The 16,043-nt window shown below is 35.7% G+C and overlaps 1 protein-coding gene across 7 annotated transcripts in view; it reads left to right on the forward strand.

The window, feature by feature from the left end:
* Window positions 1–16,043, forward strand: part of LOC130441223 (PDZ and LIM domain protein 3) — a 43,012-nt gene that overhangs the window by 17,609 nt on the left and 9,360 nt on the right. For 3 of the 7 annotated variants that reach the window (XR_008909595.1, XM_056774800.1, XM_056774797.1), the window contains exons 4-5: window positions 7,674–7,820; window positions 14,595–14,645. Coding sequence is in view for 6 of the 7 variants with exons in the window: in XM_056774800.1 (XP_056630778.1) it covers window positions 7,674–7,820; window positions 14,595–14,645 (198 nt within the window). In the remaining variant the exon portion in view is untranslated. The remainder of the gene's footprint in view (window positions 1–7,673; window positions 7,821–14,594; window positions 14,646–16,043) is intronic. The other 4 variants (XM_056774801.1, XM_056774799.1, XM_056774803.1 and 1 more) reach the window with 2 other exon arrangements.

Consider the following 16,043-nt stretch of genomic DNA (forward strand, 5'->3'; position numbering starts at 1 on the left):
AATTAACATGGATTTTTCTAATTAGTGGGTGTTTCAGTAAATAAGAGAATCAAATAATCACTAAAAATTCTATTTCGAATAATAGTATATGGATATTTGTACTTTAAAACAATACATTTAAATCAATGGTCAATGGTTCAGTGGCTGATAGTGTGTCCGCTTGGAACTCAGTAGTCCCGAGTTCAAAACTTTCGGGTGGCAAGAATTTTTTCATAAAATTCAATATTTAGATAATTTAGAGGATTTAAATTCATCTTTATTTATCAAATTAGATAACACGAAAACAAAAAAGCCAAGAACGTACACTGTAACGGGAGAATTTTATGAGATATTCACGGGATGTTTTTCAAATAATCATAAAAAATTGAATATTCATTTTTAAAAAAGTTTTATTGGTACAGAAACACTTGTTAAATCATGGCATTTGTTACTTACTCACTTACGAAAAATTATATCCGGCAAGTGATGTCCATTTTGGGCAATACATTGTTGTAGCCTTTGACGGAAACTGGTCTCTCGTCAAGCTGATGTGGGTTTCTTTCTATAATACCGGCAATTTTGTTTGTTGACGAAGTCATTCAGATGAAAATGGGCTTCGTCACTCATTAACATTATCAAATTTTCATTTTCCTCAAAAATGGTAAGCATTTGTTGACAAAATTGTAAATGCTGCTGGGAATCTTGTAAAGATGGAAATTTAGATCTGTATACAGAATTCGCTTTCCTTACTCTTTCGTTAAGGACCCAGTGGTTTTTTCTTCAATATTGATCCACTTGTTTGAAGGTTGTTTACCCATCGTAATATTGTGTTATAAGAAGGGACACTTGCTTTAAACTGACGGTGGTAATCTCGCCGAACTGGATTCGTCGTTTCGCACAAAACTGTCATACGTACAAGCGTTGGTCTAGCGTCCACGGTTCCATCTCAATGACTGGAATATAAATAATATGAACAAAGGAAACTTTAGATACCAGTCACGTGCCCTTCCCAGCATGAGCACCTGTGTACAACCCACTTCAAAAACATCCGGTTCCAGAAGAACATTTCTTTTCAAATTCCCAAACGGAAAATGTAGTTGGACATTTGCAATTTTTTTAAAATTAGAAAACCTCCATCTACTATACACAGTTTACTGCTTCAGAGGTTCTTCGGTAACAATTTTAGTAAATGCAGGAGGGGAGATATTAACCTTAAAGCGCCACGGAGGATGGCAATCCAGTACCGTGCCAACTAACGTTGCTAATAATTAAATATTATTCAACAGTTAAGAAGATACTTGAGTATTATTTTGGTTTTACTAATCATAAAAATAAAAATTGAGCTTCATTACTTTTATTCTTTCAATTTATGCAGTTGTAGAAAAAGTATAGTGTGCAACGTATGGGAAAAGTACTAGCCATTCGGGAACGTTACACAAACTTTCCTACTTGTTGTACAATATACTATTTTCTCACAGTTTATTTCATATCCTACTTTCTCATATTCATTTTTGATTGGAATACCCATTCCCTCGCATTTTTTCCAATGTTTTAGGGTCTATACCATGAAAGTTTTGCCCTCTAATTCCTACATTTTATTTTTGCGACACTGGTTTTCAGGAATAAGCCGACTCCAGGAGTCACAACTAGATAATGTTTTGGAAGAATGCTAAAAATTACGGTTAAGAAGTCGTTTATGGAAACTAGATTTTTTAATGGGAGAGGTTACTATTTAAGTATTCGTTAGTTGGAATTGGAAGCTGGAAGGACTAACGACATTACTTTGAAATTTTGATTAAGATATCATAAATAATTAATCCAGAGCTTTCTGTCACCGGGGCTTGAATTTGAAACTTCTGCGATCCTTGAAAGATAAAACTAAAACAAACAAATTATCTTACTAATAACATTTGTGATTAGATAACAACTCAGTTGTTGTATAACGTTAGAAACTATTTTATTTAAAATTAGAACGTTGCCAAAATGTTCCTGGCAACTACACCGTGTGTACAAATATTAAAAAACGTTTTCTTTTTCTCTAAAAACTCTCATATACTCAGAATATTTATGAGTGAAATAATGAGTGGTGAACTGGACGTATGAAAACGTACAATAATCGGCGTCGGGACGCCTACATTAATGCGATCTTTCCGTTATTACATTATGTGCTGGTCTAGTCTGAAATTTGGAATAATTGCGAGGATACTTCCAGAAGTACCTGTACTGACCTAAAGATGGCACTGCTTTAGAAAGTTCACAGTCTATACAGCGTAAGTTTCAAGTTTGAAAACGTTAAGCTGTTTGGCAGAAATCAATAATGAACGTTTTCAGCGAATTAATAAACATGGAAAAATACTTTTATTTGGAAGGCCTTAGCTCAATCAATATGAAAGCTGATTGCTCCTTAGTTATGAGCAATAAAGTATTGGGTAGAAGAGTTTAATCAAGGCCTTATGACACCAGCATCGCAATGGTCGACCAAATGAAGTGACGGCTCCAGAAATGTTGAAGAAAATTTGGATGATCTCCGACTGCAGCATAGTAGGTGTTTCTAAAAGTGGGATACATCGCATATTAACTGAAAATTTGGACGTGAGAAAGCAGTGAGCAAAATGGAACAAAAACAGCGCCGTGAAGATGTTTCCATCGAAGGTTTTGCAATGTTTCACAGAAATACAGCTGATTTTTTGCATTGTTTTATAACCACGGATGAAACCACTTCACACCAAAAACAAAAGAATAATCAAAACAATGGACTGAAAAGGAAGAACCGGTTCCAAAGAAACAAAGACCGTTCCATCTGCAGGCAAGGTCATGGAGTGGCTTTTTTGGTTATGGAAAACTATCAACGGCGAATTATGAGTACTTATTGCAACGTTTGAGCGAATAAATCAAGCAAAAACGGCCGCATTTCGCTAAGAGGAGTGTTGTTTCATGAAGGCAATGCACCTGCTCACGCATAGGTTAATGCAATTGCCAAAATTCAATTGCTACCTCATGCACACTATTCGCCAGATTTACACCTCTCGGATTATTTTCTGATCCCACCTTGGTGGTCAAATATTACCAGCAATGAAGACGCTATTTTGAGGAGTAAGAGGGTATTGAACTTATTTAATATCGCTGGAGAAAGCGTTTGGAACTAAAAGGAGAATACGTTGAAATATAAATATATTTTTCCCAAAATTTTTGTGTTTTCTTTATTGAGCCAGATACTTCTGGGACCATTCCCATATTTGATCTGTCAATTAATTTAAAAGCGCATTGATTAACTCGGCAACACTGTATAACGTTGACCATGTCACGATCTTTCTTTTCCTTTCAAATTGTGATACGATTTTCTTTTTATTTATCAGTTAAAATCATGTGTTAAAATTGAACACTTTAATATTTCCCTAGCTCCTCTGAAATAGATGCAAGCAATGTTGCCGCTATAAAAATTCCTTGACTGTACAGAGTATAGGAACGTCCAAAACTTCGCGTTTCTCAACGACTTTTTAATAATACGTGCAGCAGCGTTAAAATTTCACGTGTGTTTTCCCGAATAAAAAAAAACTCAAACTTCTTACGTATCGCTTTTTCGGTGGGAGATATTTGTCGTAAAACATGACTAGATCCACAGTTGAGGTAAGATTTTCAATGAGTTGTGATAGGCTAGTGCTTAACGTGATTAAAATATGATCCTATCTCGAAATTACAGTAGGGAATCTTTCCAAAATAAACAAGATGAAGCGGCTGCTATGTGGGTAAGATCTAACAAAGTTATGTATAGATTTTCGGAGGTCGCCAATTTGTGCGCGATATAAATCGTAAATTGAATGTTTTTATAAAGTAAAATTGTTGAGAAAATGTATTTAGTGTATATATTATTAACAAATATACCATAAAAACCCGCAAATTAGAGTACTTCGATCATGTAATGAGGGTGATAAAACGATACGAATTCCAGAGATTGATTATGCGGGGAAAGATAGAGGGAAATATGGGTAAAGGATGGCTGCGAAACTTAAGGAAATGGTTTAACTGGTTTAAGAAGAAGAAGAAGATTGACAGGATGAACATCCTTCCATCAATGTTATTAATAACAAAACAACTACTATCAGACAATGAATGATCGATTAGAATCGATTAGAATTATTGAAGTAATATCCTTGTTTCAAAATCCAATTTACTTTTTTGAAAAATTTTTCTTGAAATAATTTTTCAATTATTAACACGTAAACTGCCATGGGGGATCAACCAAATCCCCAATTAATACGGCCATGGAGGACCGATGTTATCCGACATATGAAAAAAATATTTCTGGCCGCGCCGGTTAGCATCGATGCGGGGGTTTCCTTGTTTTCGGAATTAGATGTTGTCACATATTTTTAAATGGAAAAATAATAGATCCATAATTAATTTTTGACAGCACATTTATTCAGAATGAATGCAACATCAAAATCGAAGAAACATTTCAAATATAACCTTTTCAAACGACGCCATTTTAAAGTTGTTCGTTCTGTATTCATTTACATACCGAAAGTTGCGTTTTGAGTGTTCCATGTAGTGAAAGTGACAGTTCCGTACTGCAAAACACTTCCGGGACGCTTTGGAGTAGACAACTTCAACTTTCTTAAATGTGACATTTCAATATTGACAGTTGACAGTTTCACTTCGATGTTTTTGCATAACCGTAAATTTTTAATATTCAGAAATGATTTGATTTATCCGAAGTTTTGTATAAAATAATGAATAACAATGAATGATGATGAAAAAGAAAACATCAGCGATGAAGAGTTATTCGAATCCGCGCCACCTGACGTTTATAATTCTCTATTATTTATTTCATTTCCTCAGTGTAATTGAGAAAGTTTTGGATCTTATGCGTCGTCTAAAAAATGTCGCGGCTGAAATACTACTTAGCACTTTCAGTCCTTGGCATATAAATAAATATTGTTATTGTTGTTGATATCCAAAAGAACAACTCTCGGTGAAACGGAAAGTCTAAATTTTCTTCCTTGTCCTTTCGAGATTCTCTTCTGAACTACCTAGATAATTCACTATCCGATGGTTCGTATTTACTCAAATCGTCTTTACTAGCTGACAAAACATCTTCCCATAATTTTTTCAACTTTTTCTGCTCTTCCTCGTAATTTCCCATTTTGAACATAATACAGAATCCAAATCACGTCAATATACAGAGTCAGTTCAAATCCTAAACTGGCAAACTCCACCAAGTCAGAACAAATACGCCAAACAACACAGAAATCGATAAGAATGCGCGTGGGTTGGCTAAACCACAACACCACAACCTACTGATCTGCGATTGTTGAAGGATAGAAGATACTACGAAAAACAAAGCAGTTGCCTCATTTTTTGGATCTCTTTTTTCACAAATCGTTCTGCAAACGTTTCGATACTGTCTAGTAAAAACCGGTGTTAACAGTTATTCCCTTTGGAATTAACAAAATAACAAATTGTACCTTGGAAAAATATAATTTTTTGAGTTAGGATCATATTCAATTTTTGTATCTTTAAATTCCATCCAATTTGAATCAAGTTTTGTCAAATTCCGGAACAAATTTGCCACGAAATAGCCTCATTAGCATTCTGACAGGATTAAGGTGGATGTAGACTTCCAGAATGAAAAGAATCCTGTGCTTTGTCATGATAAATAAAAACCATTGCATTCAGTGGACGAAACCGTTGTATAACTATTGTAAAACCCTAGCAGAATCATGCGCTACAAACAACACGTTCTGGAGCGAACACCATGTTTCGGAGTGCTTTTAATTTGTGCTAAGTAGCGGTATCGAAACTGAAACTCTAAAAAAGTGAACAGAAACTGAGACAGAACCAGAGCAGAAATTTGTTAAATCAACTGTGTTCTTTGATCAAACCTCAAACCTTGTTGGAAGAAAAATTATTGAATTCGGCCATAAGGATGAAGAAAATGAATTAGATTATTCACATAATTTCGTTTTGAATTATGATGTTTGTTGTTATATACACATGGAAGTGAGTGAGTGCTAGATACACATCATTATTCTTAAAAAAAAAACTAGACAAAGTACCACCACATAATGTACCACTCGTTTAGTTTAATAAAAATAATTGCGATTGCTTAAACTAGACAAAAAACAACTGAAACATCCTCTATGTAAAAAAAAACAAATGTCAAGAACTAAGAATTTACAGGAATCAAAAACAGGTTGCCTGCGAACATTCAACACGTTCCATTTTGTTTATTTCTTCATAGATTGTTCCTCACTCGACACTTTGATAACCAATATCACGTTTTTATCTGTTTTTGAGGTCGAAATCATCACGACTGTTCCTCGTCCTTAACTGTCTCTTTTCCACCTTTAAAATAGCTCATATCATTAGTAACCAGTTTCCAAAGTTACCAAATTATCACTATAGACAGATTTTAACATTTCCTGAAAGTTTTTCTTCTTTTTTTACACTGTAAACTCAATCTCATTGAAGCTATAAACTGCCATTTCCACCCGAGATGGTATGTTAGAAACTAAGTTTATATCTGTAGGTGTTGTTGGTATTTTTAATGCAGATGGAAGGTGCTCAAATCGAATAAATTGATTAATTATGATGGTTGGTAAAAGAGGAAGAGGAATTTGTAAATCGCAACCGTCAAATCTCACACTAAACTAATGGATCGAGATGTTGGATAGTTCTTGCAAAGACTCACTATTTATTATCGTTATGTTAATATAAATATCCATCATTGTTCCATAAATAATACATTACGCCCCAATGAAGAAAAGTAGGTTATTCGCGCCCGTGATTTTTGACAATTTCGTGGCCTTCTGTCCTACTTTTTTCTCCAATTTCCCAACGAACAGGAGAGGAGAGACTGGGCCTTTGTTCTATATTGTTTTTCACATTATAGGATTTGATAAGGTTAAGTTAGTTTAGGTTAGGTTAGCTTAGGTTAGGTTAGGTTAGCTTAGGTTAGGTTAGGTTAGGTTAGGTTAGGTTAGGTTAGGTTAGGTTAGGTTAGGTTAGGTTAGGTTAGGTTAGGTTAGGTTAGGTTAGGTTAGGTTAGGTTAGGTTAGGTTAGGTTAGCTTAGGTTAGGTTAGGTTAGGTTAGGTTAGGTTAGGTTAGGTTAGGTTAGGTTAGGTTCGGTAACTAACGACTAAATTCATTTTTTTAATTACAATTATAGCTTGGTTTATGGCGTTGATGCAGTCAAAATTAAAAAACTAACGCTACTAGTTGAGATAAACTGAAATGGTAATTGTAATACATGCAGAAAACTAACAATAAATTAAAATTAAACTTACAAAGTTTGCCCACTTACAACTTCTAAGTTTAATTCTTTAATTTTGTGAGGTTATGAGCACAGAATACGTCAGGTCAGTCTGTATTGGTGATATTGTTTAGTTTACAACATTTGATTTCAATTTTGGCTGCCTAAACCAGCTTACCATGGACCAGAAGCACTTTTCATCCCGGCGGGGGCAAAAATATATTAGTGCCCCCAATATTTAAGCAAAACTCAAACTGTTTCCCTGGGAAAAACACGAAAAAATATCATATATCGTAAACGAAGCATTTAGCGGTTTTGATTCGAATATTTTTATGTACTAATAATTCATTTGTAGTTTGTAATTAATCTACTATCCTTTGTTTTGTGTATGGTACAATACTAGTTAATGTGTTGATTGTAATGTTGTTTCCTTTGTTGTAGCCGTATCGTACAACCCCTTTGGTACTTCCTGGTGCAAAAGTGAAACGAGATCAGGGTCCAACGGAAAGCTACCTTCGTCACCATCCAAATCCTTCAGTTAGAGCTCCTCCCCAACATTTGGATACCGATTACATTATCCGACAAAAGGTGAACATTCTATTTATAAATAATCATGGTCATTATTATAAAAAAGTTGATACCAATATAAATTGTAGTGATGATCGAATATTGATTATCATAACGAGTTACAACGTTTCACCCTGTACAACAGACAGGTGTAAATATGAATGAACGTATATATTTTTGTCTTTCTCGGTCAATGTCAAAATGTGTTTATTCAAAATTGAAATCACGCTAAATTGATTGAAATTTGTGCGTTGTTGTAACAAATAGTTTAACAACAAACCAAATAGCTATTACATAAAATGCGATGAGCGTTTTGATGCGAAGAAAATGACGATGACGGTAGCTGCTTGATAAATACTATATTTGAAATGTATACTGCACATGTTTCAAGTGCGATACATCGCAATTGAAAATTTGGAAATGAGAAACAGCATCAAGAAGATGTTTCCATCGAGTATAATATTCTATTATACTTTTGAATAATATACTATGTCTCGTAGTCAAAATCTATTATTTTTTTTTAAGAAATCGAATTTTCTTTCTTCTGTCACATATAAAGGATTTTCCAATAAGAGGTGTTATTTTGAACAGCCCGCTATTTCGGTAAATGTCACTTTTGAAGCTGTCATTTTTTGACATTTGACAAGTAGAAACTACGCCATTAATGAAAATGGAACGATACACGCTTCAACAACGCATTGAAATTATTAAAATTCACTATAAAGTTTGGCAGAGACGGTTCGTAAAACTAAAACATTTTTGGGTCGACGTGAAGCACCTTCTCGGACCGCAATACAGAAATTGGTGGAAAAATTTGAGCTGTTGGGACAAGTTAGTGATGTGAAGAATAAAACCCGTGCACGTCGCTCAAGAACAACTGAGAATATTGCTGCTGGAGCCCAAATGTTGAAGAAAATCCAGGTTTGTCCATTCCTCGTCGTTCTTTGGAATTAGCTATTCCACAAACGTCATTACACCGTATTTTGCATAAAGACTTGGGTCTTAAGGCCTATAAAGTTCAGTTAACACAAGAGCTCAAGCCGGCCGATCATCAACAACGTCGTCTCTTTGCTGATTGGGTCCTTGAAATGCATGAAAATTTTCCGGAATTTCATCGAAAAATCATCTTAACCGATGAGGCCCATTTCCACCTTGGTGGTTACGACAATAAAAAAAATTGTCGAATCTGGGGCTCGGAAAACCCAAGAGTTATTGTTGAAAATCCTCTTCATCCTCAACGTGTGACTGTTTGGTGCCGTTTATGGTCTGGCGGTGTCATTGGACCTTACTTTTTCGAAAATGAGGCTGGAGCAACAGTTACGGTGAATGGATTGCGCTATCGAGAGATGATTAATGATTTTTTATGACCGGCATTGGATGGTATTGATTTGGACAACGTTTACTTTCAACAAGACGGCGCTACGTGCCACACAAGCTACGAAACCATCGATCTTTTACGGGAAAAATTTCCGGACCGTGTTATCTCTCGAAGAGGTGATCACAATTGGCCACCGAGATCTTGTGATTTGACACCTTGCGACTTTTTCCTTTGGAGCCACGTGAAAGATAAGGACTACGCCAACAGTCCAGCATCGATTCAATACCTCAAAGATGGAATTCGTGAGGCTATCGAGGACATAGGACAGCCGCTTTGCAATTTGCTTACGGAAAATTTCATGAAAAGGATATGGTCCTGTAAACGCAGTCGTGGCGGCCATTTGGCTGATGTTGTGTTCCATTATTAACGGCATACCTTCCTCTTTATAATGAAATAAACATCCGATCATTTATCTCAAAAAATGGCATTACTAGACAGACAAATTTATTGACGTACAACTACGATATAAAAAGAATTTGATCTGGAAAAAAAAATTCTATTGATAATAAAAGATTCCAGAATGGTTTATTCGTTATTTACGACACCCGCTATATAAAAAAAATAGCGATTTATAAATTTCCGTCCAGAAATAGATCATCTTGACCTATTTGTTATTTTTGATAGTAATAAGTATGTAATACATACCACAACAGTTATAACCAAAATAAATTGTCAATTTTACCACTTCACAACTTCAGATCCATAGCTCTATGCTCATTCTAGGCGCATTCCTCCAGACATTATGGCGATTGATAATCATATTCACCATAGTTTTGCAGCTTTGTCAAAATTTCTGTAGTCGTTAGTAATATTTATACTGTTTGCTTAAAATAGACAGTACAATAGCTAATTTGACCGGACTATATATTTACACACCCTCACGTTGTCTATCGCTCGTTTCGATAACCAAGTTATCGTCTTCAGTTTATGCGAACGAACTTATCCTCTACCTGAACGATAACTTGGTTATGGTTCACAAACTGTTTACGTAGACAGTTCACCTTCAGTCTCTGACGATTTAGTTATCAAATCATACATAGATAGTGTAATTGCGATTGTTGGTGTAGTGTACAGTGTGTGTCTGCTAAAGTAAGTGATTCTCTGTTAAACTGATTCAAAATCACACCCTCTCATCCACTAACAGGAACATTGACAATATAAATTTCTCACTCGCTGATTGAGGAATATCTGAAGCTGTCATGGAGAAAGTCAAAACCGTCATAAATGCGACAAAACCATCAGATTGGTCGAAAATATTGCAGCTAAATAGAAGGAAGACAAAGATTCTGGTAGGTATAATCCTTTAGCTCACGGAATCATGTTACTACAAATATAATATAGGCAGTGACGCGGATCCAGGATTCCAGTTTTTTAGACTGAAGGATACTTTGTAAATATCAAGTTCTAGTTAATACATAGAGGAAAATTCAATGATTCAACCTAGTAAAAGAACCTTGCTTTCGAGCTAGCGATACCTGGAGGATTGTTCAATCCTGAAGACCGTCCTAGAGCGAACTAGGGGATTGCAAAAGAATTGTCTGACAAAGCCCAAATCTAATGATTCAATCTAGTGAAAGAACCTTGTTTTCGAGCTAACGATACCTGGAGGATTGATCAATCCTGAAGACCGTCCTAGAGCGAACTAAGGGAATGCAAAAGAATTGTCTTACAAAGCCCAAATCCAATGATTCAACCTAGTGAATGAACCTTGCTTTCGAGCCAGTGATGCCTGGAGGATTGTTCAATCCTGAAGACCGTCCTAGAGCGAACTAGGGGATTGCAAAAGAATTGTCTGACAAAGCCCAAATCCAATCAATCAACCTAGTGAAAGAACCTTGCTTTCGAACTAGCGATACCTGGAGGATTGTTCAATCCTGAAGACCGTCCTAGAGCGAACTAGAAGACTGCAAAAGAATTGTCTGACAAAGCCCAAATCCAATGATTCAACCTAGTGAAAGAACCTTGCTTTCGAGCTAGCGATTGCTAGAGGATTGTTCAATCCTGAAGACCGTCCTAGAGCGAACTAGAAGACTGCAAAAGAATTGTCTGACAAAGCCCAAATCCAATGATTCAACCTAGTGAAAGAACCTTGCTTTTGAACTAGCGATACCTGGAGGATTGTTCAATCCTGAAGACCGTCCTAGAGCGAACTAGAAGACTGCAAAAGAATTGTCTGACAAAGCCCAAATCCAATGATTCAACCTAGTGAATGAACCTTGCTTTCGAGCCAGTGATACCTGGAGGATTGTTCAATCCTTAACACCTTCCTAGAGCGAACTAGGGGATTGTAAAAGAATTGTCTGACAAAACCCAAATCCAATTATTCAACCTAGTGAAAGAACCTTGCTTCCAAGCTAGCGATTGCTAGAGGATTGTTCCACCTTGAAGACCTTCTAGGGCGAAATAGAGGACTGTAAAATAATTGTCTGACAAATTCCAAATCCAATGATTCAACCTAGCGAAAGAACCTTGCTTCCGAGCTAGCGATTGCTAGAGGATTGTTCCACCTTGAAGACCGTTCTAGGGCGAAATAGAGGACTGTAAAATAAATGTCTGACACATTCCAAATCCAATGATTCAACCTAGTGAAAGAACCTTGCCTTTGAGCTAGCAGTACCTGGAGGATTGTTCAATCCTGAAGACCGTCCTATAGCGAACTAGAGGACTGTAAAAGAATTATCTGACAAATCCAATGATTCAACCTAGTGAAAGAACCTTGCTTTCGAGCTAGCGATACCTGGAGGATTGTTCAATCCTGAAGACCGTTCTAGGGCGAAATAGAGGACTGTAAAATAAATGTCTGACACATTCCAAATCCAATGATTCAACCTAGTGAAAGAACCTTGCTTTCGAGCTAGCGATACCTGGAGGATTGTTCAATCCTGAAGACCGTCCTATAGCGAACTAGAGGACTGTAAAAGAATTATCTGACAAATCCAATGATTCAACCTAGTGAAAGAACCTTGCTTTCGAGCTAGCGATACCTGGAGGATTGTTCAATCCTGAAGACCGTTCTAGGGCGAAATAGAGGACTGTAAAATAAATGTCTGACACATTCCAAATCCAATGATTCAACCTAGTGAAAGAACCTTGCCTTTGAGCTAGCAGTACCTGGAGGATTGTTCAATCCTGAAGACCGTCCTATAGCGAACTAGAGGACTGTAAAAGAATTATCTGACAAATCCAATGACTCAACCTAGTGAAAGAACCTTGCTTTCGAGCCAACGATACCTGGAGGATTGTTCAATCCTGAAGACCTAGAGCGATCTACAGAATCGATCCTCTCCGACCAATGATTCTACCAATGTCTAAATGGAATAAAGTAATGTGGTGGAGTTCCATCTTATTATTTGTTACTTACAGTAACAAATAAATGTTCTAGTTGTAAAGTCATGTAATACTAATTCTGAGAATACTGTATCAAACGTCCACCATTTTGGTATCATATCTATGACCTTCTATTCTATTCTATTCTATTCTATTCTATTCCAATATTGATTTTGTTTATATACAAATCAAATTTTATTTTTTCCAATTTTAAAAGACGTCATTGTTTCATAAAATTCAACCCTTTTTCCGAATTTTCCGAATTCGTAGTGCTTTCCTCAGTGTTTCGTGAGGCTTTATTCATGGATCTTGAAAATAAATGTGATAAGGTTTTACATATTTTGGAGTTTTTTGTAAAAATCGAAATAAGGAAGATTGTAAGTGTTCATAAAAATACGAAGCATCTATGTGAAATTAAAATCAAAACATAATTACGAGTACAATAAAAAAACTGATCTAAATACTTGACCAGATTCTAAGTTGAATAACTTTTGCCTTGCAACTGAATGATATAAGATGCGCCAATTATGTAGGTTTGTAGAAAAAGAGATGGAATTGGATCGAGTCAAGGACAAGCATTTTCCGAACACAAATTTAACTATATCTACGTTCTATTTTCCAATATTAACTGCATGGATAAGAATAACTTTATATCATTTTAGTGCGGTGTACAGTCTTCCACAAAAATGTACTGTATTTTTAGAATAGGAAAGAAATTATTTCATTCAGTTCTCTCGTAAACACCCACTATATAAGTATACGAGGGGTGATCGAAAAAAAATTACTTACAAATATTGTTAAATTTTTAATTATACTGATCATATTTCTAGAAAAAATCTAGATCTAGTCTAGATCTAGATCATCTCCTGAAAGTGCAATTTTTCTTTCTCTAAAAACTTTACTACAAACCATCCAGGCTTATATGTAGACCATTTAGGCCCATGGTCTTGTAATTTCTCTCCACTTCTTTTGGTCCCTTGCTTTTTCTCTCCAACTTTGGATGTTTCTCTCTCTAAGGTCTTCTTTCACCGCTTCTCTGCACCGTTTTTTTCTCGTCTTCTTTTCCTCTTGCCATCTGGTATCTTCCAAGTAACTAGTTTCAAGAATCTGTCTTCATCCATTCGTTCTAAGTGACCCAACCATTATAATCTTCTGGTCTTAATACACGCGCCGATTGGTGCCACATTGAAAATTTCTTGGTTTAATTTTCTGTAACTCTGTCTGCTTTCCTTCAAACATTCTTCTCAATATTTTTCTCTCCCAGATTTCCAATTTTTGTTTAGTTTTATTCGTCATTATCCGCAAACAAACGACTGGCTAAATTTTTTGTTATAAGGCCATTTCTGCTGAAGTTTCGCCTATTTCTGGTGTTCCAGATTTTAGAGCATCCCTCAAGCTTCCCGTTTCATTGAATTTTCCAGTAATTTTGCTTACTATACTTCTTGGAAGTCCAAAATGTGTTTCGATAAATAAAGCACGTGCTTTTTATGATCTCGAAATCTATCACCGTAACTTATCATCATTAGAACTTTTATCCTTTCTCTTTACGATTATAAAATGAACCTAATTGTAAAACTGACCCTAACTAAAGTCGGTTAATTAAAAGAAAATTGATAAAAATGTAATGAGAACCATTTAAACTATTTTCTAAATGTCTGACCTAGGGAAATATCTTTTTATGATAATTGAATTTTTGATTTATGTTTTCAACTTCATTTTTTGATACAACAGTAATGTAATCATCTAAATAATGGACAAAAAATGGAATATTTATGTCACGTTTACTCAAGACGTAAAAATACTTTGAGATTCATAGAATATCCACCCTATTCACATGATTTGGACACGTGTCATTCCTGATTCTTCACTTTGTTGACGTATAATGCCAGAGGAAGAGATATTAAAGTAAATAAACAATTGCGCATTGAACTTTGAACATTAATAGAATCGTTTTCCTAAAAGGACTCATAGTTTGCTTGTATCTCGGAATATATAGCATCACCTATCTAATCAGATGGAATGGCTTCAATAATGTATCCACAAATGGACAAATTTATAGATATTTCATAATGTTTTTTTGTCTCAAACAGGTTGCTTCCTCGGTTTTAGATAGAATTTCAACTGGCGATCCAAATAAACAGGTTAAGTAATACGACTATTACCCCTGTCTTTTCTTCCGCATTTTGACGTGTTTGTTTTTTTTTATTAATACCATTTAAAACTGGTTATATGTTATTTTCATTTATTAAATAGAATTTTTCGAGCTAAAACTAACAATATTGACGTTCAACAATTGTGCATTCATTACTTCGAACATTAATAGAACAAAGTTTTGGTTTGATTTTATTCTTATTTTGATATTCGTTATGAAGGTGATCTATTGATCAATATAAATACGCAAATTGTCAGTGTCTATGTCATATTTTGATAACGGCTTAAAAGTCGAAACGTCAAAATTTATCTATGTACCAACAATTATTAGAAAAACTAATTTTAAAACAGAAGAGACCTAAAATCAAGAACATTGAGGGCCGATCCTCACTATAAATGCCGTTCACAGTTTGTTCTCGATCCGATTTCGGTCTGGTAAAGTCGTATCGTGTTCACATTATAGAATACACAAAAAATTGAGGTCATTTCAGAAATTGCGAATAATTTTAGCGTCAATATTGATAAGGATTAGTAGGCGTCGAAGCAAATTTTATCCGAGACTCGACAGCTGTCATTAGCTGTCATTCGATGTATTAGAGTGCGATGAAAAATGTGCCTTAATTGAACATTCACATTTCCCTTGCCTGTTTTCCAATTTATTGTTGATTCTTTGTGTAAAATCTAACGATTGCAAAGTGTAGTGATTTAACAGGCCCATAAAGAATTGTTGCGATGTTACAAGATCGTCGAAGGCAACGTGAAACTGCAAGAATTGTTGGTGCTAGTCTTTGTGGTGTGCAAAGGGTGTACCAGCGCTTTCTGGACACAGGGTCTGGGAGAAAAAGAGTTATCACTCAACGAAATGACCGTTTTTTGATGTCCACAAGTTTGCCGAATAGGACAGCTACTGCGGAATCAGTTGGAAGAAGTGAGAAATGTCAACATTAGTGAATGGACCGTTAGAAGAAGACTTCATGTAGAAGAATGGCTACAGGTCCCCCGTTGCAACGCCAGCATCGAACTGCAAGATTGACATTTGCCAGAGATCAAGTTCGTTGGAATGATGATGACTGGAGCTGGGTATTCTTCTCAGATGAGTCGCGTTGCTGCTTTACTGGGTCAGATGGACGTCGACAAGTGTGGAGAAAACCTGGGGAAAGATATGCTGAAGTTTACATTGAGAAGCGTCTTCCATTTGGCAGTGGGTCAGTTATGATTAGGGCAGGAATCACTGCACAAGCTCGTACAGAATTGGTCATCATAGAAAATGGCTCCCTAAATTCTCACAGGTACATTACAGAGGTGCTAGAAGACCATGTTATGCCTTTCATGGAAACTATGGGGGATCGTGGCATTTTTATGCAAGATAATGCGAGACTACGTACAAC

Source organism: Diorhabda sublineata, chromosome 3 (assembly GCF_026230105.1).
Source record: "Diorhabda sublineata isolate icDioSubl1.1 chromosome 3, icDioSubl1.1, whole genome shotgun sequence".
NCBI classification, from domain to species: Eukaryota; Metazoa; Arthropoda; class Insecta; order Coleoptera; family Chrysomelidae; genus Diorhabda; species Diorhabda sublineata.